Genomic DNA, 26,766 nt, shown 5'->3' on the forward strand with positions numbered 1-26,766 from the left:
AGATCAGGAAGCAATTTGCAGCATCATAGCCTGGTCCTTGAAGTTTGCCTCCTTCCACTTCCACTATGAACCTTACTATATGTAAGATTTCCAGCCTGTGCAGTGAAGGGTCTTTCTCTTCTCCACGGTCTTACACTTGACGACGTAGAAGGATGTTCTGGAAAGCTTTACTGCTCATATTTTCTATAATCTTTCCCATTGATCCTCTTAAGACAGAAGGACGGATTTCTGTATTCAAAGATACACTTCCTGTAAGAGGTGCGGAGATGGTTTTAAGTAATGCTACCTAACTAGATCTGCCACTCGCTTCTCGCTATTGGGAGAGTCCAGGACCAGAGACGATAGCCTCAGAATAAAACTACATTTTTAGGAAGGAGAGGAGAAATGTCTTTAGTCAGAGGATGGTGAATCGGTGGAATTCATTAGGCTGTGCAGGCCGTCAATGGATATTTTTAAGGCGGAGATTGATAGATTATTGATTAGTAAAGGTGTTATGGGGAGAAGGCAGGAAAATGGGCTTCAGATGGCAAAATAGATCAGCCATGAATGAATGGCAGAGTAGACTTGATGGGCTGAATGGCTTAATTCTGTTCCTATCACTTATGAGCTTATGAGTAACAGGCCAGAAGTTGTGTGTTAAGGATCAGAAAACAACTTGATACATGTTAATGAGTTACCATCACAAATTGTGTGTGCATAGTACATTGGGGCAAACAAGCACTTGCTTCCAGTTACTATTTTCTAGCAAATGAATGGCCCTGTCCCACGGTACGAGTTCATTCCAAGAGCTCTCCCGAGTTTGCCCTGATTCGAACTCGGATATTTACGGCAATGGCCGCTCGTCGGTACTCGGGGCTCTCGTGGACATTTTTCAACATGTTGAAAAATCTTCACAAGTCTTCCCGAGCTTACCTGCCGTTAGCGAGTCTTCCCGAGAACCTGCCGTTAGCGTTACGAGCCGTTAAGAGACGTTCCCGAGCTCCGACGTACCTGCTACATTCATTCTCCGTGCTTACCACGAGTTTGAATTTTTTTAAACTCGCGAGAGCTCTTGGAATGAACTCGTACCATGGGACAGGGCCATAAGCCAGCCTGGAAACAGCCATTGCCACTTGTCCATGTTTCCAGTTTTAACTTAGTTCCCCAAACTGCATTGCCATTCGCAGGAAATGTTCATTGCTTTATAAGAAACATATGATGTCTTCACATTGTTTGTTACTGCAGGGTGTGTACCAGTTATTTTGATATTTTGCAATTTTATTTGGCATTCGCAGTACAACCATAAAATTTTGCTGAAGGGTTCAGAAATAATAGCAGTGGTATTTCTTGGTAATAACAGCATGACATATTCTTGTTTGGCAGGAATGACGATTCCAGAGGAGGACTCAGAAGGTGGACAAAGCAGTAAATTTTGCCTCGTTGCAATTGGACGCCTTCAGGTACTTGAATGTGAGAATTGAGGAAATCATATGGTTGTAACCTTTTATCAACGGGCTTTTTATCAATCCATCTTCAATCTGATCTCTAATCTCTGTTGCTGAGAGGGAGGCCAATTTTGGGTAAAACTCTGTGCAGCCCTTTCCCCCACCCCCTACTAAAACATCCAGATTTCAAAAGCAGTTGTGTTAAATGGGGTGGTTTTGGAATCTAGGTCCATCTTATTTCGACACGGCTCTCTACATCAGAAAATATTTTCCAAGAAGCCCTGTTTTGTCAAACTGAAACAATAAACTGAGATTTAATTTTTATAATTGTAACAATATATGAAAATCTATTTGTCTTTCATTATTTATCACATGATGGTGTTTTAGAAATATTAAAATGCAATTTCATCGTTACATGATTGTTTCAAGAGCTATTTAAATAAAAATAAGTTCATGAGTCAAAGGAACAGTATTAGGCCATTCAGCCCACCGAGTGTACTTAACGATTCAATCAATGCTGCTCTATCTTTCCCACTCAACCACAAGATCTCAATGTGGTTGATTGTAAATTAGAAACATCATAATGGCCAATTTTCTGATTAAAAAGTGTTTATTTTTTATTTTTTAGTAGGCAGTTGGTTAACATAATAAAATTCCATTACCCTTTAAGCTATGCATTTAAATCATGCCATAAATACGGGCTTCTTCTGTCAGTTGTAGCTGAGACTCGTGTACCTGTGTATACTATTCTGTTTGTTTGAAAAAACTATCCAATTTACCTAACTTCGCCCACTACATTTGGCTTCAATCCTTCAAGTTTCTCATTTTCAAGTGTGTATTCAGTACAGATTTTAATGTCACGGTTGAATGTTTCACATCATCATTTTAGCATTGCAAATTGCAACTCACTGTAGATGTCTCACCAGCTATATCATGAGGTCATCATTGATTCGAGACTCATTTGGACCAGCCATGTAAATATTGTGGCTACAAGAATTGTCAGAGGCTGGGTAACATGTTCATATTTTCTTACAATGTAGAAGGAGGTTGTTCAGTCCACTGAGTTTCTGCTGTCTCCTGACAAGCCCATGGCTTTTACACCATCCACAAGGCACGAATCAGGAGTGTGACGGAAGACTCTCCACTTCCCTGTTAGGACATAACACCAACTGTATAATTTGGATATTTTACTCTACTGGTACAGTTTAGAAGTAGCTTGTTAATTTTATTGATTTACTCTAAGAAAGCTTTTAGTTACTTTTTCATCATGCTTGTGTGCGAAAGTGAATTCAGTATTTGCAAGCCATTAAAACCTGGCCTGGAGGACTGAAGATCACTGCAGTCTGATCAATGGATTTCAGCCAGGCTGGAAACAGCCATTGCCACTTGTCCATGATTCCAGTTTTAACTTAGTTCCCCAAACTGTATTGCCATTCACAGGATATATACTTTGCAGTGTATTATGTCACATTTACTAGCTTGTCACCATCCAGGGCAAAGCAGTCTGCACCTTAATCCAGCCATCCTCAGCATGCATGTTTATCCACACCAGAATACACAGGCTGCAATGTGTACTATCTACAAAAAGGCACACTCACTCCCTCCCTTATTTCACTCCAGCAACCTTGACATCACTGCACAGTTCAAATTCTCCTTATCTGCGCCTATTACCCCAACAAATATCATGCCTCTTCTCCATTTCCATCCTGGTGCTGTGCCTGGATTCTCAGCTCCCCACGTTGCTCTTCATCTTTATTTTACGGCTGGTATTTGAAGCAATTGATTCTGCAGAATGGGAACAGGAATTTCCAACATTGTAAAAACTGCAGGACACAGTGCATAGCAATATGCGATAATTGAAACAGCAGGCGTTTGAGTGATAGAGGTATGGGAGTAGAGACTGGTTCATGTGGAGAGAGCCCAGAAGATGCTTGTTGCCCACATCTCGTGCACATAAGTAGCATGTCTAAAATTATCCTTCACTTACTGTAATCTCTATAGTTTGCTTTGGATGATTAGATTCTCAGTTATAGTGGGGATTTTTGTTGTGCAAAGCAGTCTCCTGCTGTACAAAATCCAGCACTGCTAATGCTTTTCTTTTTAAAAAATATGTTGATACATATCTGTGCTTTCCACTGATAGTCTCATGTTTTTATGATGTTTTATATTTGGCATCCTTGCTCCCAATCTGTAACATTTTTCCTGTCATTCTGCTTGTTAGATGGTATTTTGATTTGATAGTTTACATTCTTCTATTTTAATTGGGGGGGAAAAAGTCCAGTGTACTTTTGATGTTTCTCCTAAGCCTTAAAGCGTGCGCAATTTATTTTCAAGTAGAAAATGTAGCCACAGAATGTGTTTTTAATATCAATTTTAAATACCTATTGATCCCAAAACAGCTGCCAGTTGAATTTTTTTGCACGTTATCGTGAGTCTATTATTGTACACGCATTGAAAAGGGATCCAACAAAACCTACATCAGATATTCATTAACTTTGAATGTCCCCTAACACATGGTCATCCCCTTCTGGTATGTGAAGTTATGTTGTAAATATTTGTGGACAAAAATTATTTAGTTTCGTAAGAGGTTTTGTTGAACTTTACAATTAGGTTATTATCATTTATTTGTTCCCTTTCAAATAGTTCTAACACCACTGCACATTATTTTTAATTTAATACTTTTGAATCATAGAACTATACAGCAGTGAAACAAACCATTCGGTCCAACTTGCCCATTTCGACCAGGATGTTCTATCTGCAGCAGTCCCACCTGCCTGTGTTTGTCCAACATCCCCCTAAAGCTTTCCTATCCATGTATCTCTCCAAATGTCTTTTCAGTGTTGTTATAGGAACTGCCTCAACTACCTCCTCTGGCAGCTCATTCTGTATATCCACCCTAAAATTATCCTCTGTGTGAAAAAGTTGCCCTTCGGGTTCCTATTAAATCTTTCCCCTCCCACCTTATACCTATGTCCACTGGTTGTTGATACCCCTACTCTGGGTAAAACACACTGTGCATTCATCCTATCCTCACGCTCTTATACACCTCTATAAGATTGCATACACCTCATTCTCTCTCTAGTTACCCTCTTTCCCTTACTGTACATAAAATCTCTTTGGATTTTCCTTAATATTATCTGCTCTTGCTCCCTTTTTGCCCTCTTGATTTCCTTCTTGAGTATGTTCCTGTTCCCGAACCTCCTCCAGGGATACACTTGATCTCAGCTGCCTATACCTGTCCCATGTCTCTTCCCTTTTCCTGACCAGCGCCTCAATTTCTCTCTTCATCCATGCTTCCTTATTCCCACCTGCCTTACCCTTCACAACTGCCTTGGACTTCACTTTAATGTTTTTGCGAATGATTTCAGAAAAATGGTCTCTCTGAGACGCAACCTGAGGCAGTTTTAGACAATTATTGATTTGAAATTATACATCTTCCCAGCTATCTTGGTGAATAATCCTGTACGTGCACTTGGCAAGGCTAGTAAATATTACCCATCCCTAATTGACTGTGAGAAGCTGATTATCTGTTATCATGAACAAAACTGTTATGAATGAATAGCACCTGTCCTACTCCAATATTTAGAGCCAGTATCAATGAAGTTTCCAGTTGACATTTGTCAACTGTGTTTCCAGTTGACATAGAAGGGAACCTGTTGGCGGTGATTATCTCAGGCACCTTCTTGTAACGTTTGTAAGCTTTGATAATTTATCCAAGTTCCTGATTTTCATCTTTCAGTTCAGGCAACAAATACTAATAACCAAGCACAATCCTCTCATTCACATTCACAGGAAGACAATGTTTTAATGGTATCACTGCAAAACAGAAAACCTGGTTAATATTTATCTCTTCCATAGCCCAACCTAACTGAAGTGAAGTACGGAACAGAGTATCATCTGTATCTAGTTGTTTCATTGTTGGGCAATCTTACAGCCTATAAGATGTCAGGTCCTTTCAAGTCTATTAAATCTATGATGATTATCAAAAAAATACCCCCCACACACACATTTCCTTGTAATGCTTCTAGTCTCACAGGCCCATCAGCCACATCCTGATCCTCCTTCCACTCATCTATACCGTGGTGTAAACGGCAGCACCCAGGGAAAGCCTACAGATTCATTGGGAAAATGTGAAAACACCACAGAGACAGTCGCTACTGAGGCAGACACAAAATGCTGGAGTAACTCAACCGGACAGGCAGCATCTCTGGAGAGAAGGAATGGGTGACGTTTCGGGTCGAGATCAGACTGAGGCATTTCCTACTGAGGCATTTGGGCTGAAAACTGGAGCAAGGTGGAAGAAGACATTGGACCCCAGCACTGATGGATAGTAAAGGATAGGATAGGATGAGGTAGTGGTCATGGGAGCCCAACAACAATAGGTGTTCAGATGGGATAGGGTAGGAGGATATAGGAACCCAGCAGTGATTAGTGGGAAAGGATGGGATGTGGGCTTTCATGGATGGAAGGTGGTGACATTGGCTTTGGGACCCTGTCCCTTTGGGGCCCAGCAGTAATGGATAGTTGAAATACAGATGTCTGCTGCTGCTGGAAATCTGAAATAATAAATGAAAATGTTAGAGATACTCAGTAGGGCAGGCAGTGTCTGTTGGAGGGGCAAATGTTAGCTCTTTTTCCTTCCAGAGGTGGCCTGCTGAATATTTCCAACATTTTAAGGAACTGAACTTCGGGAGGTAACGGGTTCCATGTAGTGGCATGGATAAAAGGTGGTGATGAGGCACAGTGTAGCAGTTGATGGAGCATTTACCTTGCAGCACCAGAGACCTGGATTCAATCCTGACCTTGGGTACTGTCTCTGTGGAGTTTGCACATTCTCCCTGTGACTGCATGGGCCTCCTCCCACATCCCAAAGGTGATCAGGTTGGTGGGTTCATTGCCGCTCTAAAATTAGTGATCTAGTGGTAGCAACTGAACCCAGCTAATAGTGTGCAGAGAATTAAAAATTGAATTAATGTAGGATTACTCTAAATGCATTGTCGATGGTTGGTAAGACACAGAGGGTCTGTTTCTGTGTTGTATCTCTCTATGACTTTTCTTAGTTTTATGTCACTAAAAAACAATGTGCAGTTACATTTCTAGACAATGATACTGACATTAGGGGAAAAAATGATGTTGCAAAAGAAAATTGTTGCTATTCTGCTGCTTTTCTGGAAATGTTTCTAAATTTATAACGCATTACGTAGAAGCTTAAATAGAAACAGTAAATAGGAGCATGAAGATGTCCCATAATTTTGCAGACTAATCTTTAGCATGTGCCTTACCACAAGATTTCCAAAAATCCAAAATGCCGATTCTCTGGTTCTTTCTCATCTATTCTGCTAGTTTCTTCCTCACAAAATTCTAATAGATATATGAAGTATGATTTTCCTTTCACAAATACATGTTGACCATGTCCAATCCTGTCATTCTTCACCATGTTCTGGTATATCTTTTATAATGGACTCCACTATTATCATCACTGTCAGGCTAACCACATTATTTATCTCTAACCCTTTTTTAATATATTATGGCTGCATTAGCTACCCTCCAATCCATTGGAACTGCTTCAGAGACTAAAGAATCCATCTCTAATACCATCAATTTTCCTAACGCCATTTCCCTACTAATGCTGATTTCAATTAGTTTTTGCCAGTCACTGGACCCTTTGTTCTCCAACAATCTTGGGAGGTTAATTGTATCTTACTTTGTGAAGACAGAATCAAAATGTGTAATTAATTAGTCTGCTGTTTCTTTGTACCCCATTAAAAATCCCATATTTCTATCCATATGAGAGCTACATTTGTCTTCACTAATGTTTTTTTCTCTTCACCTTATCTGTAGAAGCAATTATAGCTACTTTTTATGTTCTCTACAAGCTTACTCATATTCTATTTTGCCTCTAATCCATTGGTCCACTTTTGCTGAATTCTAAATTGCTTCTAATCCTCAGGTTTGCTAGGTTTTCCTCTACTTCAGTTTGCCTGCTCAGGTTATTCCTATAACACCGTCATTCTGGTTCAAATACTTCCCAATAACACCAGGAAACGCCCTTGTGAGAATGTTGATAGACTGAAAAAGGATGCATTTAACTTAACTGAACCATTATTCAGTTCAGATCTATAAGAGAAAATCAAAGCTAATGGAACTATGAAATCATTGTTTTTGCTATATTTTTGGATGTGAAAATTGGCTTCTTACTATTGGGCAAAATTGTTTACTCCACCCAACATGTATAAAAAAGACATTGACCTCATGTATTGCAACAGTTTGAAAAAACAAGTAACCATCAATCTTCCTAATGTGAATAAGAGATGGCCAATAAATGTTGAGTTTGCCAATCTATCCCATATCCCATAAGTGAACTCTAATATTCTATGAATAGCATTGTTCAGAATAAAATTCCACACAGTTGTGTGAATTATAATGAAGAGTAATTAGGTTGCGGGCACTCTATTTTCAGCAGTCTGTGGTTATGGCCATTTTGGGTAAATGGTGCACTGTAATTTGTGGAATACCAGATCACAAAGCGGCTTTAGTACTGAGACTTGCATTGCAGAGCTTGCCGTGCCTTTTGCCAAGATGCTGCAGTTTAGCTACAACATTGGCATCTATCCAACATTGGAAGATTTCCAAAGTATGCTCATTCACAAATATTAGGATCAACCCTACAAGGCTAAGTAATGTTCAATCAGTCAACTTTCAATTGTAAGCAGAATAATGTAAAATATAACTAAGAAATTGCACTTGGACATGCAGAACAAACTTATCAATGCCCAGTTCTGGTTTTGCTGCAATGCATAGTTCCAAACTTCTTGGGCAAAATATAAACCAAAGAGTGGAATTTCAGTGTGAGATGAGATGACATCAACATCATATTTGACCAACTGTGGCATCAAGGTGCTTTGATAAAGCTGAAGTCAATGGGTTTTAAGGGTTCGAGTCATACCTTGCTCAAAGGAAGATGTTTGTGGCTTTTCCAGCCATTCAATGCAGCTTGAGGATATGGCTGCAGGAGTTACTGGGGATAGTACCCTAGACTCACCACCAGTTTGTTTCACTCATGACCTTCCAGTATAAAGTCAGAAGTTGGGATGTTCAGTTATGATTTGCACAATGTTTAATTGCTTTCGCAACTACCCCGTAAATGATGTTACATGCCTGCTTGTAACAAAACGTAGACCATGTTTGGACATGGGATGATAAGCAGCAAATAACATTTGCAACTCAAAACTACCATTGAGTATCTCCTGCAAGAGATCATCTAGCAACCCAAGAGTCAAGAGAGTTTTATTGTCATGTGTCCCAGATAGGACAATAAAATTCTTGCTTGCTGCAGCACAACAGAATATGTAAACATAATACAGAACAGGAGATAAAAGTTCAGTGTGCCTATATACCATAGACCATATATACACACAATAAATAAACAGATAAAGTGCAATAGGCTGTTATTGTTCAGAGTTTGTTTGATGGTGAGTTTAATAGCCTGATGGCTGTGGGGAAGAAGCTGTTCCAGAACCTGGATGTTCCTGATTTCAAGCTCCTGTACCTTCTTCCCGATGGCAACTGAGAGACACCCTTGCAGTACTGTTGCCTATCAACATCTACATCCATACCATCAACATCCGGAGGGGTCATCATGAGTGGATACTCTACTGAACCAGCCACAAAGTTTGTGGCTGCAAGAGAAGATCAGAGGCTGGGTATCTCACCTTCATCCCAAAATAAAGACGTATGAGGAGTCTGATGAAACACTCTCCACTTGCCTGGTTGAGTGCAGCTCCAAAAAAACTAATTTTCTTGACAACATCCAGGTCAGAACAAGTGTTGTATTGGCACCTGATCAGCCACTCTATATATTAATTCCCCTTTCCACTGGCACACTGTTGCTTGGTGTATTCTCTACAAAATGCACTCTTGCAGCTCATCTAGGATACTCCAATAGCACTGCCCAAATCTGTGACCTCTTCCACTAATAAGGACATGGGCAGCAGACTTCCCACCTGTTTTAATATCATTGACTTGGATATCTTACACTCTACCCCCTTCTCCAGCTCATTGCGATAAATCCTAAATAATTGAGGTCCAAGTACTGATTGATGCCTGGGGTATTCTACCAGTTGCAGCCACATCCAGCCTGCAAAGCCAGCAGGTGGATTATTATCAAAGTGGAGAGAGACGGAAAGTGAATGAAGTACAGAGGGATTGACATCCATAGATGGCTGTTTTCAAGCATGATAGATGTTAATAGAACAGATTGTGAGCTAACCTGCAAATAATAAGATTCTCACAATCATTGGAATTGTTTGCATTTGTCATAAGAAAGTATTCAAAACAACGTACACTTGGACTCAGCATATGTTCAAATGGAAAAATCATGTATTCTGTAATGTTTTCAATAGTATAGATACATCAGCCTATTAAAGTGTCAAAGGAATAGATTATCTTGATTTTATTTTCACATAAATATCTTTTTTACTGCTTCTACTGATCTTGACGGCTTTACTTCTATTTACCTCGTTTCTGCAAATCCGATTGTATTAAGGCTGCAGCAACAAGGCAGATAGACAGTTAGGAAGCTGATGAGCTACGATCTTATTAAGCGAGGTGATTTGCATGGCTATATTTCTATTTCCTATATTTCTATCTTAGCAGCCGGGTGCCGATAATTGTGAGGCAATGAAAATATGCCCACTTAGAGTGCAATTTGTACAAAAGAACAACCCACTGTTTTCTGAATCACTTTCCCTCCACACAGTAGTGTAAGGAAAGGGAAAAGTTTAGGCAAGTACTTCACAAAGCTAAGCTTGGATTTCTGCCTTTTTTGAAGTATTAATTTAGCTATCATATAAAGATACTGTAAAAATCAATCTTTTTTATGAAGATCTCACCTGATGACAGCTCAATTCTCATTAGGGTTTTGCGGTCTAACAAGGCAAGGCCTCGCCTTTTCTATTGAAAATGAGGCAGTCTGCCCAACTGAATTTTTGCTTAAAACGTGGGAGGTAAATGAACACACTTTGAATGCAGGATTGCAACTCCATTTCTTTTAATTCTGATACAATCTTTCTCAGGTTACCAGTTCACCGGTGTGCATGGATATGAATGGCCACGCCATCCCCACAGAGTTCTTGTCCAGACATAATTCCGATGGACTCTTCACGTTTGTGGATCACAGATGCATCACTGTCATTGGCTATCAACCGCAGGTTAGTTCCTCTGCTCATGTCTTTTACAAATATCTCTTTGTTGATTAATGCTCTTTTCCATAGCTTTAAAGTCTGAAATTTATCCTGATCTCAACAACTCTTTACAGTACTGAAGTACAGTATTAGTACTGCAGCAAGATATTTGAGGGCAAATATTTATTTATATAGGATGGAGGCAGCATTAGAGAAGAATGGTCTGAATGCAGAGCCAGTTACATGGTTTTTATGGCTTTGCTGATGGTTGTAAATCATGAAAGTGCTGTGGGCTGTGGTAATCTTGTCTGTCAACCAAATACGTTCAGACCAAGCAAATGTCAATGTGTCAGTTTAAAGGAAGCACTGACAGGCTTATCCTACGCCTAACAGCTAATTCCCATCCATCTAACATGGCAAGGGATCGTCTTTTGCTTAAGAAACGTCTTCACCCCTGTGGCACAGCTCGTAGATTCAGTTTTGACCATAAATACTGTTTGTGTTGAATTTGCACGTCCGTCCCCAACTCTCTCTGAAATGAATCCTACATTTATTTAACTTTATAATTATTTTTGCCTGATTTTACATTATTCAGCATATTTTAGTGCCCCTTAGGGTTGAGGATGTATGCACACTTTCAACGGCTAATTACATAGGTAGTTTACAGTCAGAGTCCGGCATTAAAGACCGTATACAAAAGCCACACCCACAACCAGATGGCCGTTTTGTGGCAGTCCGTGGGGAACATAATCATGGCTGCAATTTATTCACAGAATACTGTGACATACATCAGTAAGACAAAAATAGGGCAGATGAATGTTAAAAAGCAGGTGTGGATGGAGGAGTGCTTCAGGTCTTCAGGTTTTTGGATCATTGGAGTCGCTTCTGGAACAGGGGTGACCTGTACAAAGAGGACATGTTGCATTGCACGGAAGTTGGTTGGGAGGGTTTCAACCAGTGAAGCAGGTAGGTGGGACCCAGAATAATAGCGCAGCTGGCAGGGAGGCTGACCCATGTGCAGAAAATAGAAAAAGCAAATCTAGTGGGCAGAGCAGATGGAGACTGATGGGAAGCATGAGAGGCCTAGTAAATTTAACTACATTTATTGTAATGTCAGGAGCCTCACAGATCAGTTGCCCCGAGCTGAGAGGATAGATCAGCAAATGGTATTATGATATTATTGCAATCAAGGAAATGCGGTTGATTGTCATGTGTACCAAGGTACAGTGAACAGCTTTTGTTGCGTTCTAACCAGTCATTTTAGAGTGGTAGGAAGTGTAAGAGATAGTGTCACACGTTAACGTCCTGGCATAATCTATCCACGATGCTAATGAAGAAAGGGAGGAGATTTTTGAGGCCCTGACAGAGATTTGTGCATCTTTGTTATCTCCTTGTTTGAAAAGGGCAATGGTCATAAGCCAGGAAGGTACAGGCCGATGAGTGGTAGGGAATTTATTGGAGAAGATTCTAAGGGACAGGATTTTTGTTCATTTGGAAAGGCAGGTACTGATTAGGACAAGTCTGCAAGACATATCCCACATCATAAATCTGAAGTTTTTTAAGGAGTTATATTAGACAATTATTGAAGGCAGAGTGGTAGACGTGACTTACATGCAATTTAATACAGTGTCGAAACAAAGAACAAGGATGCTGGTCCTGCAGCTTCTCTGGAGAACATGGATAGGTGACTTTTCAGGCCAGGGATGCCTTCTTCAGACTGATTGTGGTGTTGGAGGATGAGAGCTGGAAGAGAGGTGGGACAGACGAAGGCATGGCAAATGCTTGGTGGATACAGGTGATGAGGGTTTTGGATAGGCAGATGGTTGGACAAAGGCCAGAGATTAAAAGACTTAAGGTGTAAGATAAGGATATAAATGTTGTGAATTGTGAAGCTGGAGGAAGGAATGTAGGTGGAAGGGAAGGGGAATGGGAGAAGGGGAGGTGCAACAAGACCTGGGAGTGCTTGTACATCAGTCACTGAAAGTAAGCATGCAGGTACAGCAGGTAGTGAATTTGAGTTTAGGAGCAAAATAAGTCCTGCATTTGTACAGGGCCCTGGTGAGACCGCTGCACCACTATGCCGCCAATGTCTAGTTCCAAAAGCGTCACTTCTGGAGAGCAAGTCTGCTTCTTTCTGACAGTTAACACATTAATGTTCTCACTTTGATAATAACGTGTTGCTTGGTGATGCTCCACAACAGTTTTTGTATGCTCTCTACATAACGCCATATTCATTGCCTTCTAGGAATCACTGGCCAAATATTCCATAGAAGCAGTTGCCATCTGTACATGTGTTGATTTTCCAATGTCCAAATGGTGACTAAGCATAGATTTTACATTATGGAATTAATCCTGCTCAAAATCCTAAATAGTCTCCAGACCAAATGTTTAATTCTGCACAGCCTAGTTGTTCGAACTGAAGCAAAGTGTGAACTTTGGAAGCTGTCCAGCACTCTAGTAATTGACAATGAATCTGAGTTAATAGTTGACCAACCAAAGGACTTCACCAGTTTAATTTGATCCAGAATATGGTGGGACATTTTTCATTCCAAAAGTCATCGCTGAAAATTTCAGCAGATGTAGACAGTGTATGATCATTTTAGATCTGATGAAAGACTTTTGGCTGGTTTTAAATAGTACAAAGGACCAGGTGGACTCCACTTGGTTATATATCTAACTACTTGAGATCTCCTTCATGAGTGGCATCCAGTCGGTGCCAGTTTCTGTAAGTTATTTAGATTTTGAAAATCTAATCAAAGCTTTGCTGATTTTGTCTTTGAAAGTAGTAATCACATGTTGATTGATAAACGACTATGGTAATGATGATGGTGGGTCCAGACTTACCTGATTAAACCTTGACGTGTTGTTATACCAGGTTGTGTTATCTTGGTCTATTTTAGTTTGTGTGTAGTTCCAGCAGCAATGCCATTGTTTTTGTGTGAAAACTACCAAGGCCTTCTGACTAATCTAACTGTAGCTTGCAATTCACAGCTAAAGTTGATACAAGTTGAAGTATGTTGGGCATACAGAGAAAGGGGGAAAGGAAGATGGGAATCTGACATCTACAAAGAGATAAGGGTAGCAAAGTCATTTATAGAAACACAGATGGATAGAAAAAAACATTCAAGGCAATTTGTTGTCTTCATTAAGAGTAAAACACAAGACAGCATCTCTGGAGGACATGGATAGATGACGTTTGGGTTGGAACCATTCAGTTTTCATTCCCTTGGATTTCTATTTATTTAAGTATATATATCAGTTCTAATCTGTCATGATTAAAATTAAAATCAGGAAATATGCTGGATTACAACGCAGCCACCTCCTGCAAGAATTCTTGTTGGGAATAATAAGCTGTTATGTTACTTAAGTGCATGACTTTTTTATTTCTCGTCAGGAGCTTCTGGGAAAGGATATCGTAGATTTTTGCCATCCTGAAGATCAAACCCATGTGCGGGACAGTTTTCAACAGGTATTTATAGCATACGGTGATATACATGGACAACCCTGTGTAAGGTCAAATGTGCTTGCATCTAGCCTTCTGCATGCCGCTGACTTGACCTTTTTCAAAGCCCCAGCACAGAAGTCAAGTTGACCAACAAGGAGCATAGAGGCATAGGCGAGCCTGGTTATTATCTCAATGCTGTTTGCAGGATCTTCCTTTGTGCAAATAGGCTATCTATCATGTATCATGTCCTGTATCCTGTGTAAAACATCTAAACTACCTATTGTTAGTAAACAATCTTAAGCCCTCCTCTCCTGATATTTAAGTATAATTTATTTCAATTTTCCTATTTTCCCTTTTTTTCCCATTTTTCAAGAATGCTGTTTCAGCCAAAACAACCTTGACCAGCACCCTTGAATTCAACAGATTCCTTAACTACAAGTGTCTTTAATCAATCTATTTTGTAACATAATGCACCCGGCAATATATTAATGCACTTTATTATTGAGCATGCGTCTCATTCAATCTTTCCATTATATACCAATCTTATCAGTTAAAATACCGTGCTTAGTTTGGAGACCAGCACTGTAGGCAATGTTGTTTTCACTGGCGTTACAATATAGCTGGAGAAAAATACAAATTTTATCCGAGCCCTTCATTCAACACTTTGTTCTTGCATCTATAAAGTTATTTCTGACCTCGCCTGAGCCGCTGACATTATCAGAGATTTGATAACATGCAACGAGAAAGAGAGGAATGTGAAACGAATGGACATCTGGTTTTGAACCTGTAAGCATTGTGTTCACGTTTGTTTTCCTAGGAAAGAAAACGATATGAACTGCAGTGGGAAACTTGGACCTATGTGTTGCATACTTGGGGCCAAGAATAACATGGAACGGTATCATCAGATTTATCTGTTGCGAAATCGGAAGCCCTTGATCTGGGAACTCAGAAATCATGTGTCTTTTGTGATCCTGTGAAAGGGCGCAGTGCCTGTTTCTGTTCTTTCAAGGGTGTTGGTCAAGGGAAGTTTTTTCAAGCCTCTAATCGCAAGTTTTGAAAATCAAAAGACACTCTGTTTTGTAATCAATCTGGGAACAAAGACCACTTAAATATGACTGACAAGACAAGTAGAATTTTATCTTCCTTTTTAAAGGGGATAGTTTGGGGAGTTCATTCAGTTTATAATATCTTCACTTTCAAATTCTGAGCAGCCTCACTTCGACCATCTCCAGCTCTATATCACTACATTCAACATTTGCTCACCTTACGGATCTGCTGTTTGTTTCCTTGCTGCACTCTACCTCTTCAGCCATTCAATCTTCAGAAAACCCTGACATTCCCAATTTTCATCACTATTTGCTGCTTTCCCTTCAAATGCCAATCCCTTTAGCTCTTTGTTTCCTTCAGAAAAACCTTCCAAATATCTACCTCTCAATCTCTTATGAAGCCACTCTTTCAAACCTGTTTCTTTGATAAAGCTTTTGGCCATTTCACCTACTATTGTTTTATATGGCTAGAATTGTATTCAATACGGCTTCTATGAAAGACCTTGGTATTTGATATTTTGACATATATTAATGCCCTGGACATGAGGATATAGATTAAAATGTTAGTTTCCATATGAAATGAAATAATGAGGATAATTTTAACAGACTTCAGAAGGGGATAAACTGATGGAAAGACATATGTGCTTCAAAATCTATCTTTGTCAATAATGCCAACCCAGCACTATAGTAATAACAACAGAAGGTGTTGAAAATACTCAGCAGGTCAAGCAACTTCAATGGAAAAAGAACTAGTTAACAGTTCAGATACTAGACCTTTCATCAGTCTTGTGGTGTCAGCATATTTTATTCTGCCTTTATTATTTATAATTATTTTAATTTGACTTCTCTCCTTGAAGCCCTTAACGTTGTCACTGTTATCCTAATCAAAAGTCTCCTCAGTCTATCACTTTAACCATAAATTTGCATCTCGTCAAACATTCCTACTGGACCTGCCTTTTATTTCTCCCTAAGGTATGGAGCATTTAATTTACCAGACGAGTAATCCGGAGGCCTGGAGTAACGATCCAGAGACCCAAGTTCAAATCCCACCATCATAGCCATGGAATTTGAATTCTGTTAATAATCTGTTATCTGGAGATAAAGCACCAACCAGTCTTCATAATGATGGCTGTGAAAATTTGCCATCTTTCTGCGGTGACCCACCTATAACTCCAGGCCACCACAAATGATTGCCTCTTAATACGCTCTGAACTGGTCTAACCCTGTTATATTGTTGTTATTACTACATTGAAGCAAAAGGAATAAAACTGCTTGGAACATCAGGCATGTTGCTTAACTGGACCAGTCGCACTTACATCATGGCTGTAAGAGCAGATCAGACACTGTGTATCCTGTGGTTAGTGATTCACTTTTCTGGCACCCTAAAACACTTACACTGGCACCGAATGCAGACATCAAATTCACTCAAAACCCAGTTATTTTGCATTATCCTCACAAATAAGTAGAGTTAGCCAAGTTAGTCGGACCAGTCGAGCAAAAGCCTAACAAGGCATCGCTCTTGCCCTGATTCCACAGAGATAATCTACCGGACTCTTCAGTTACATTCCTTTGGTACATCCTGTCTTACCAACAAGACAAACACACCAGATTTTCAGGAGATTCGGCAACTTACCGAATATTCTATTGAACTTCCAAAGGTATATTGTGGAGAGCATATTGACTGGTTGCATCATGGTTTGGTACAGAACTTTGAATGATGGAGGCTTTAGAAACTGGTGGACATTGCCGAGAACATCACTGACCTTCCCACCATTGAAGGGGCCTACAGGAAGCGCTCCTTCAAGAAGAACGGTAATATTATCTCAAACCTGCACCATCCTGGCCAATCTCTACCCACTGCTCCCATCGGGAGGAAAGTACAAAAGACAGAGAATCACAGTTATCTCCAGGTTTCAGGAGCTCCCATCAGGAGTTCCTCCCATCAACCAGCCTGAACAAACCTAACCACAACATTACAAACCATTGTGGACTTTGCCGTACTCTGGTTGCTCCGCGTACTAATATGGTCTAGTTTACTTCGAATTATTGATAATTTGCTGTATATTTTGTTGTTGAGTCTAAAGTGGCAGCAAGTAAGAATGTCAGTACATGTGACAAATAAATACGCTTCTGACTCTTGAAGTAATTGACCTTTCATCAGGAATGAAAAAGTGAGAAAACAATTATGTTTGAAGTGGCAGAGGAGGAAAGGGATAAGGAGAGCAAAAGTGAAAATCTGTGAGATATTGCTTTTATGCTGCCCAATGGGAATGAATGTTGGTTAATCATAACTGATCTGATTGGAGGAGATTAATAGAGGGAGCTGAATAAGGGCAGTTAGAGAAAGGAAAATTCACATGCCAGAATTGAGAGATGCACAATACACCATTTGATGGAAAACTGAAGTTAAAGTAATTTATGGAAACAGTTTGCGATCTATGTTGCTCAATGGAGAGGAAAAACGGAGTTAATGTTACAGGTACATGCAAATGAAAACTTGAATAAAAACTGCTGGAAATCCCAAATATAAATCGGTAAGACATGGATTACCAGAATTGACCAGTGTTGATATATTCATCATCTGTGATATTGTCAGCTTTCTTTCTCTCCACAGAACCTGCCTGATGTGTTGAAAGTTTCCACATTCTCCTTGATTTCCCATTTCTGGCATCTGCTGAGCTTAGCCTCTTATGTCCTGCATGTTGCCTTTATCTCTCTGTTATCGCTCCTATTCATCTTCCTCTGTTTACACTGCTCCACATGGCTTAGCTATGATTTCTCTCTTAGTTGGCGTCAAAACAAACCAGTGGCACCGGCAATGGCTGCCTCGCCAACAGTCTGTCTGTCCCTTCGTTTTGTTGTATGTTTGTATGTGTTAAATGTATGTTTTTAGTGTTCTTTAGCTTGTTTTATGTGCGGGTTGGTGGGTACAGTCTATTTTTCTTGGCTAACAACCTTCCAACTTCGACTTCCAAGACGCATGTAAATTTGCGTGCCTTCTTTTTGGGTAAAAAATAGTGACTTCGTTGCCGGGAAATACGGTATTTATAAACATAGCACCAAGAAATCTACTTTCCACATCATTTGTGCACGAACTACATTCTTCTCTCTTTGTTTCTTAAGATATTCTTAAGATAATGGCAATCCATGTTTGAAAAACCCGCAAAGAAATTTGTGCTACGCGTGCGCAGTATGCTGCTGCACATGCACAGTACAGCAAAGGCAGAATTTCAGCTGCCTTTGGTCCCCTGGAAATTGACAGCTTGAAGCATCTTCGACGGCATGTGGGCTGCACAGACCTTCGTGTGTTACATGCACTGCGGATGAAAGGCACGGAGAATTATGCCTTCCTAAGAGATCGATCTCTTAGGTAGGCATTATTCTCCCGTGCCTTTACTATTTATATTTAATAATTACTATTTTATAATTTTAGCCAGGGTAGGCAGTGCCTACCTTGCCCACCCTGACGGCATGTGCCTGGCTGTATGGTAATTCGAATTTCACTGTACCTTAATTGGTACATGTGACAATAAACTGACCTTGACCTTGACCTTAAAAAGCAACTTGCAGTGTTTCCTGTTTTAATTTCAGCTCTTGCTCATTGTGTTCTGCCATCTTTGAGAAGAAGGATGTTCTTGGTCATGTTATAAGGCCATAAATGATAGCAGAATTAGGCCATTCGGCCCATCAAGTCGACTCCACCATTCAATCATGGCTAGACACAAAGTGCTGGAGTAACACAGCGGGACAGGCAGCATCGCAGAAGAGAAGGAATGGGTCATTCCTTCTCTCCAGAGATGCTGCCTTTCCCGCTGAGTTACTCCAGCATTTTGTGTCTACCTTCGATTTAATCCAGCATCTGCAGTTCTTTCTTACATATTCAATCATGGCTGATCTATCTCCCCCTCCTAACCCCATTCTCCTGCCTTCTCTCCATAAATGTGCATGACCCACAGAGCTTTCTTTGATTTGTTCCTTTGTGGTTTTGATTAGCTCTGTCAGTTGCGTGTTGATTTTGAAGTTTAACGCACATGATATCCTGCCTTGCAACTTTGCCAGGTTGTTCATCATTCATTGGTGTTGCTTCCAACATGTCTGGCAGCTACATGTCTGAATAGGGAGCTCAAAAATTTTTGGAATTGAAAGAAATCAGCACTAACAGATCAAATCAAATCAATGGCACAAATACATCCAGACATTCAGAAGCTAGAAACTGCCCTTTGGCCCACAGTGCCTGTTCCATACAATTATGACGACGTATGTTCCACAGCATAGACACTTCCTACTGCATCCACAACCATATGCTGTGCTGTGTAACCTGAGAGGTGTTTATCTGCAATTGGAGAATTCATTGTAAATTCCAGAGGGTTTCAAAGTACCTAGATAGAAGATAAAATATTTTTCATTTAGTTCATATTAGCCTCACCCTGTCAACAGTCACAGGCAGATGTCAGAATGGGAGTAGGATTGCAGATTAAAGTGGCATGCATCAAGAAGTTTAGGATCGTCCCTGTGCATTAAATCCAGGCATCACATCACTCCAGTCCTCAAATATCTTCACTGGCTTCCCATCTCCCACCGGATCACCTACAAAGTCCTTATCCTCACCTACAAAGCCCTCCACCATCTGCCCCCCCCATATCTCACTGACCACCTCTCCCCCTACCAACCCTCACGGTCCCTCAGATCCACATCAGCCGGTCTCCTCTCCATCCACAAGTCCAACCTCCGCAGTTTTGGGGACAGAGCCTTCTCCAGGGCAGCTCCCAGGCTCTGGAACTCCCTCCCCCAACTGATCCGCAATTCCGTGTCCCTCACCATCTTCCAGTCCCGCCTCAAGACCCATCTCTTCACCTCTGCCTATCCTTAGCCCCACGTCCCCCTCCCTTTTCATCTGTGCATTAATTGCCTCGTATTGTGTTTTGAATTAATAATAATATTAAATTTTATTTATGGGCGCCTTTCAAGAGTCTCAAGGACACCTTACAAAAATTTAGCAGGTAGAGGAAAAACATGTAAGGGGAATGAAATAAATAGTAGAGACATGACTAGTACACAAAGTAAAGACAGAATTCAATACAAAACACAATATGAGGCAATTAATGCACAGATGAAAAGGGAGGGGGGCGTGGGGCTAAGGATAGGATAGGATTGTCCTTTGTGGACAAAATTGAATTCTGTCTTTACTTTGTGTACTAGTCATGTCTCTACTATTTATTTCATTCCCCTTGCATGTTTTTCCTCTACCTGCTAAATTTTTGTAAGGTGCCCTTGAGACTCTTGAAAGGCGCCCATAAATAAAATTTATTATTATTATTATTATTAAACTTCTTAATCTATCCCTACACACAGTGCCCTCGTAATGTTTGGGACAAAGACCTGTCATTTATTAATTTGCCTCTATACTCCACAATTTGAGATTTGTAATAGAAAAATTCACATGTGGTTAAATTGCACATTGTCAGATTTTAATAAAGGCCATTTTTATACATTTTAGTTTCACCATGTAGAAATTACAGCTGTGTTTATGCATAGCCCCCCATTTCAGGGCACCATAATGCTTAGGACACAGCAATGTCATGTAAGTGAAAGTAGTCATGTTTAGTACTTTGTTACATATCCTTTGCATGAAATGACTGCTTGAAGTCTGTGATTCATGGACATCACCAGTTGCTAGGTGGCTTCTCTGGTGATGCTCTGCCAGGCCTGTATTGCAGCCATCTTTAGCTTATGTGTGTTTTGGGGGCTAGTCCCCTTCAGTTTTCTCTTCAGTATATAAAAGGCATGCTCAATTGGGTTCAGATCAGGTGATTGACTTGGCCACACAAGAATTGACCAATTTTTAACTTTGAAAAACTCCTTTGTTGCTTTAGCAGTATGTTTGGGATCATTGTCTTGCTGTAGAATGAACCGCCGGCCAATGAGTTTTGAGGCATTTGTTTGAACTTGAGCAGATAGGATGTGTCTATACACTTCAGAATTCATTATGCTTCTCCCATCAGCAGTTGTATCATCAATGAAGATAAGTGAGCCAGTACCTTCAGCAGCCATACATGCCCAGGCCATAACACCCCCACCACTGTGTTTCACAGATGAGGTGGTATGCTTTGAATCTTGGGCTGTTCCTTCTCTCCTCCATAGTTTGCTCTTGGCTGTCTGCATTTGCATGCTACTTCTTGTAAAATACCTTCAAGGATCTCACTGAATAGCAACATTCACTCCATTTTAACCGTTCTATCTTTCCCTTCTTCCTACCAAAGTGGGTAACAGTTATAATCCATCTGACAAATTTTTGTCCACTTGCTTAACCTAACCCTATATGTTAGTAAGTCTCCTAACTTGCTTTACCACATCAGCAAATTTAGAGAATGCAAGAGAATGTGGAAGAGAATGCAAGGAGATCAAGTCTGTGCACAGCATTTAAAGTGAGGCCTAGCCAAGGTCATGTGCAAAGACAATCAAGTTTATTATAGTAAATCTATACTATAAATCATCCATTAGTTTAATGTTCATTAATCATGAATGCCATATATCTAATAACTCTTTCTATTTTTTCATCAAGGTTGTGAAATTGAAAGGGCAAGTCCTATCAGTGATGTACCGTTTCCGAACAAAAGGCAGAGAATGGTTATGGATACGGACAAGCAGTTTTACTTTCCAGAATCCTTACTCCGATGAAATTGAATATATAATCTGCACCAATACAAATGTAAAGTAAGTGTATGTAAAAGATGTATTCAGTCGTGATGTAGGAAAATGGACCAGTTAAAAGTGAATTACAGGTATGGTTCACGTTTAAGGTGATCACATGAGGTGGGTTTATCATCAGGTATTTGGTTCAGGTATTTGCCAGGGGGCAATAAATCAAAATTTACAGAGCATGAAAGCTTGAGTCTTCTGATGTTAAGAGGGGATGAAGGAGTCCTTATCGGTGAAACTGCATGCAGAAACGGCAAGTAATCTTTAAGTTCCGTGAGCTTTCACCAAGCAAGTTAATGTCAGAAGTACAGACCAGGGTCTGTGTCAATACAGGTCTGTATTCCATTGCAATCCCTGGTTCTGCAAGAAACACTGAGGGTTATGCCTGGAGCAGTGTCGAACATATCTAAGAATAAATGTGATCTGATCCCTTCTATCAAAGATAATCCTTTAGTTCTACTCTTGGCCAACGAAAACTAACTTGTTTTCTCTCTTTCCAGTTCTGCAGAGCGGTCAAGGATTTGAAACATTGACAATGTCTCTTTTCACAGATGCTGCCTGACCTGCTGAATGTTTCCAACATTTTCTGTTTTCATAGCTAAAAACGAGGTGCCATCCGTTGTGTTTCAGTCTCGACCATTTCAGAAGCTGGGATGAACCAGTTACTGCATGAAAAGGTCAAAAATGAAGATGCCCAGTCATAGTTGCACAAAGTTCAGTTTCATTTGCAGCTCTTCAGGAAATGGACTTGCCCAGGTCTGCATGCAACAAGACCTGGAAAGTGTGCAGCCATGGGCTGCTAACATGGGCAAGTAATGTTACAGCCACAACAGTGCCAATTAAGGACATTTTCTAACAAGAGGGAGTCCAACCAGCTGCTTTTGATATTTCATGATGTTACCATGGACTACACCCAGTCTCATTAACATTACGCGAGTCATCATTCACCAGAGATCTCATAGCCATGTAAGTACTATGGCTACCAGAGCATGTTAGCTGTTGGATACCCTGTGGTGAGAGACTCCTGACATGGTTTTTCCATCATGTGCACAAATTATGAGTGCAGTGGAATACTCCCCACATGCCTGGTTGAATGCAGCATTAATAATTCTAAAGAAGTTCAACACCATCCAGATCAAACTAGCCCATTTGTATACAATGGATCCATGCTTCCAGACTATGGCTTGTGTTATTCTATTCATGGTATTTCTTGATGTTGACAGCGGTTCTTCTCTCCCATATTGACTTTTTTTGCCTTTTTGTTTTTTAATATAGTTATATAACAAAAAAAAACAAATAAAGTCAAAATGGGAGAAACTAAATATATTATGTGTATTGAAATGGTTCAAAGATTAACAAATCTGACTTGGATAAGAATATTTTTCACACCCTATTTGCTCAAAATAATTGTGGATTTGGATTGCTTTCTCATACAATAGATCGATGATATGCTCGAAAGGAATATTGTTATGGGTATAAATTTCTATTAATTTTCTACTTAGCTTGCAGAATGCATGTCTTGGGGAATAATAATCATCCTAATCATCATTTATTGTGTGCAAAAGGATATTGTTACATCTTTCATGAGAATGGTATTTATCACCGGAGGTTTAACTAGGCTTTGAACTCCAATAGGTTAATATAATGTATTTTAAAATGTGCAGACCGTTACCTCTCAAAGCTGCCCCTTCTCTGTGATTAGAATGATATCTTGCAATAATAACTCAAGACACTGACACCCTGAATGTGAAGAGCCCAGTCATGAGCTGCATGCCTGATGTTTGAATGTGCCACATAGTAAAACAACATTATTATGATTTATGACAAATTTAATTTGCTGACCTATCGTTGCAACATTCTTGATCCTCCTTACTGCTTTATTGCAATGAAATTGTGTGGCCAGGTTAAAATTCCTAATTGCTGCAATCATTCACAGCAAATATGCCTTTTACTGATCATTTGCCTGCATTTTGAATATGGTAGTGGGTGAGCCTTGGCAAGAGAAAGCCATAAATATCATGATGAAGGAGAATCAAAAAAAACGATGGCAATCTGAAATAAAAATAGAAAATGCTGGAAACATTCAGCCGGTCAGATAGCATCTGTGGACAGAGACACAAAGTTAATGTTTCTGATCAAAAGCCCAGCATCAGAACTGAATAACATATTTGGGTTATAGATAGTATCTCTCATCCTAATTTTAAAAGTATGTTTCATGTGGAAGAATATATAATTTCACAAATATTTATCCATCTTGCAATCTATGTTGACAAGATAAGCGAATTAACTCATTTTGTACATCACAAAAGAAATTGCGTTCCTCCATGACCTGATTGTTATATGCTAAAACACTTACAAATGAACAATGTGCTTAAAACAGCCATTGACTATATTATTCCTTTAAATCATTGGAGTAAACAGCATTACGTTGGCCCCAGTCTCCTAAACTTTCTCTCCTAGTTTAACCAACAATAGTCATTACTGCTTGTACTTTGGACCATTTTTACAGAATAATCAGCTGTGAGCATTCCTCCTTGTTGCATGCGGTACCATTTTCATGATAGCAGTATGATAGGGTTATTTTAATTGATTGCAGATAACTTTCTGACTCGTACGTGTAAAGTCTGAAAAGTTCAACGACTCGTCAGATTGACATTTCAAATATGTTTAATCTTGGTTCCATGGTTCATTGACGTTGTGTCAGGCATGAAATGTTAAATGTATTTATATTTGACGTCAACATAGTTTTTTGAAGAAAACAGCCAGAGAATTTTTTATTTGTTCATTTTTGTGGAACTTGCTGGCAAGACCAGCATTTATTACCATCCTAATTACTCTTGAGTTTACCGGTAAGTTAAATGCCTGCTAATCTTTATTAAAAGTTGACTGGCTTCTTAAAAGTGTCTCTGTTTCCTTCTACCCCCCCCCCCCCCCCCCTTCTTCCCCCCTTCTCTCCCCTTATCTCCCCCCCGCGCTCTTTAAAGGACTTACCGTACACTGTGCAGCCGTCTTTTACCTTCCTGTTCATCGTGGGTGTGAATTTCAGACAGCGCTCCCCCACTTTCCCTGGCTCGTGCGCGTGTCTGTGTCCGTGTGTACTGGCTCACATTTTTCAAAGCTAAAAATTGGTCAATTCTTGAGTGGCCAAGTCAATCACCCGATCTGAACCCAATTTATTTGCTGAAGAGAAAACTGAAGGTGACTGGCCCCCAAAACAAGCATAAGCTGTAATACAGGCCTGGCAGAGCATTACCAGAGAAGACACCCAGCGACTGGTGATGTCCATGAATCACAGACTTCAAGCACTCATTGCATGCAAAGGATATACAACAAAATACTAAACATGATTACTTTCATTTACATGACATTGCTGTGTCCCAAACATTATGGTGCCCTGAAATGGGGGGACGATGTACAAACATTGCTGTAATTTCTACATGGTGAAACCAAAATGTATAAAAATGGCCTTTATTAAAATCTGACAATGTCCACTTAACTATTACAAATCTCAAATTGTGGAGTACAGAGGCAAATAAATAATTGATGGGTCTTTGGCCCAAACATTATGGAGGGCAATGTAGATCATTTTGGGGGCTTTTAATCATCGACCACATAGGGTGGGGTTTGGAGTAACATTTCGGCCAGATCAGGTTCAATAGCAGATTTATTCCCCTGAGAGCAATTATCCCTCACTTGTCCTAGTTTGGGATGTGGAGTGCTTGTTTGTAACATGCTATCCATACTCCATTTTATTTCTTATCAGGATCTTAACATTGTCTCTTCAAGGGTCTGTTAGTCAGTCATGTAGCAATTGAAGCCTTATGAAGCCACACCTCAGACCTCTGGGTTTGAGCTCTCTCTGGTTTTATAATACTGTGTGCTCTCCAGGTGGCAAACTTCAATCGTTAAAGGAGATTTGATAAAATCTCTAAATTGCTTGCCTTTGCCTTTGCTTCAGACCATCTGCAACCCTTACTCATACTCTTGAAGCCATAGACTCGGCTATTTTTTTTCTTTACTACCTTGCACCATACATCACTCCGAGCTCACCCAACCTTTTGCTGCTTGTATCCTAATTCACCGAGTCCTGTGCACCTTTTCACTCTGCTCGATAAACTAAATAGGCTCACAAACCAACCATGATTCAACTTTAAAATTCGCACTACTAATCTAAGTTCCCTCCTTGACCTTCCTTCACCCTATGCCTTTAATGTTTGCCTTGCAAGGATTCTGTACTTCTCCAATTCTGGGTTCTTATGCATCCATTAGCAGCCTTGTGTTCAGCTGTCCATACCACAGGCTTTTCAATCCCCTCACTTCAACTTCCTCACATCTCCACATATTTTCCTTTAAAATGCTCCTTGAATATGATATCACCTCTTGCTTTAGCTGTATTTTACTACTTCTATCATGAACCTTGCCAGTTCAACACAGTATGATTATAATCAACTGTTTCAGAGAACATTTAAGAAACAACCACAAAGCTGAGGTCTGGTCACATATAGTTCAGATTTCTAATACCATTGTACTTTTCCCTTTTCTTTCTGTCAAGATGATCTTTCTTTGTCTGAGCTACACTATTTGAATCTTGGGGTTAATTGGCCTGCCCCTGAGAAATGATGCCTATTCAACCCAAGATAGGCAGTGCACTAAATTTGTGCTGAATATAGATAACTCCCGCCTTTAACACCTCTAGGAAGCCTGATTTCATGAGCAGGGTCAGTTAAATACAGTATACTGCCTCAGTCAGCGTGTGCATTTTAAATTAACAATACATTTTGGTTTAGCAAGTGGCAGAAGATGTCACAGAGGTGATTAGAACTGGTGGAAAAATTCATGGTGCATATAAAAGAGAACAAGCTTAATGATATTGTTAACTGCATTGTCAGCATTGACGGTAAAGATGGATAGGTGAGATGTGAAGGTGGATGGGTGAGATGTACTGTATCCACACAGAGACAGTTGCAAAA

At 39.9% G+C, this 26,766-nt stretch overlaps 1 protein-coding gene across 3 annotated transcripts in view; it reads left to right on the top strand.

The window, feature by feature from the left end:
• The window catches only part of arnt2 (aryl-hydrocarbon receptor nuclear translocator 2), a 136,315-nt gene that overhangs the window by 53,929 nt on the left and 55,620 nt on the right, over positions 1 to 26,766 (top strand). For all 3 annotated transcript variants that reach the window (XM_055661189.1, XM_055661190.1, XM_055661191.1), the window contains 4 exons: positions 1,363 to 1,439; positions 10,499 to 10,633; positions 14,001 to 14,075; positions 21,660 to 21,811. In XM_055661189.1, the coding sequence (XP_055517164.1) occupies positions 1,363 to 1,439; positions 10,499 to 10,633; positions 14,001 to 14,075; positions 21,660 to 21,811 (439 nt within the window). The remainder of the gene's footprint in view (positions 1 to 1,362; positions 1,440 to 10,498; positions 10,634 to 14,000; positions 14,076 to 21,659; positions 21,812 to 26,766) is intronic.

This window comes from Leucoraja erinacea, chromosome 33, assembly GCF_028641065.1.
Source record: "Leucoraja erinacea ecotype New England chromosome 33, Leri_hhj_1, whole genome shotgun sequence".
NCBI lineage: Eukaryota > Metazoa > Chordata > Chondrichthyes > Rajiformes > Rajidae > Leucoraja > Leucoraja erinaceus.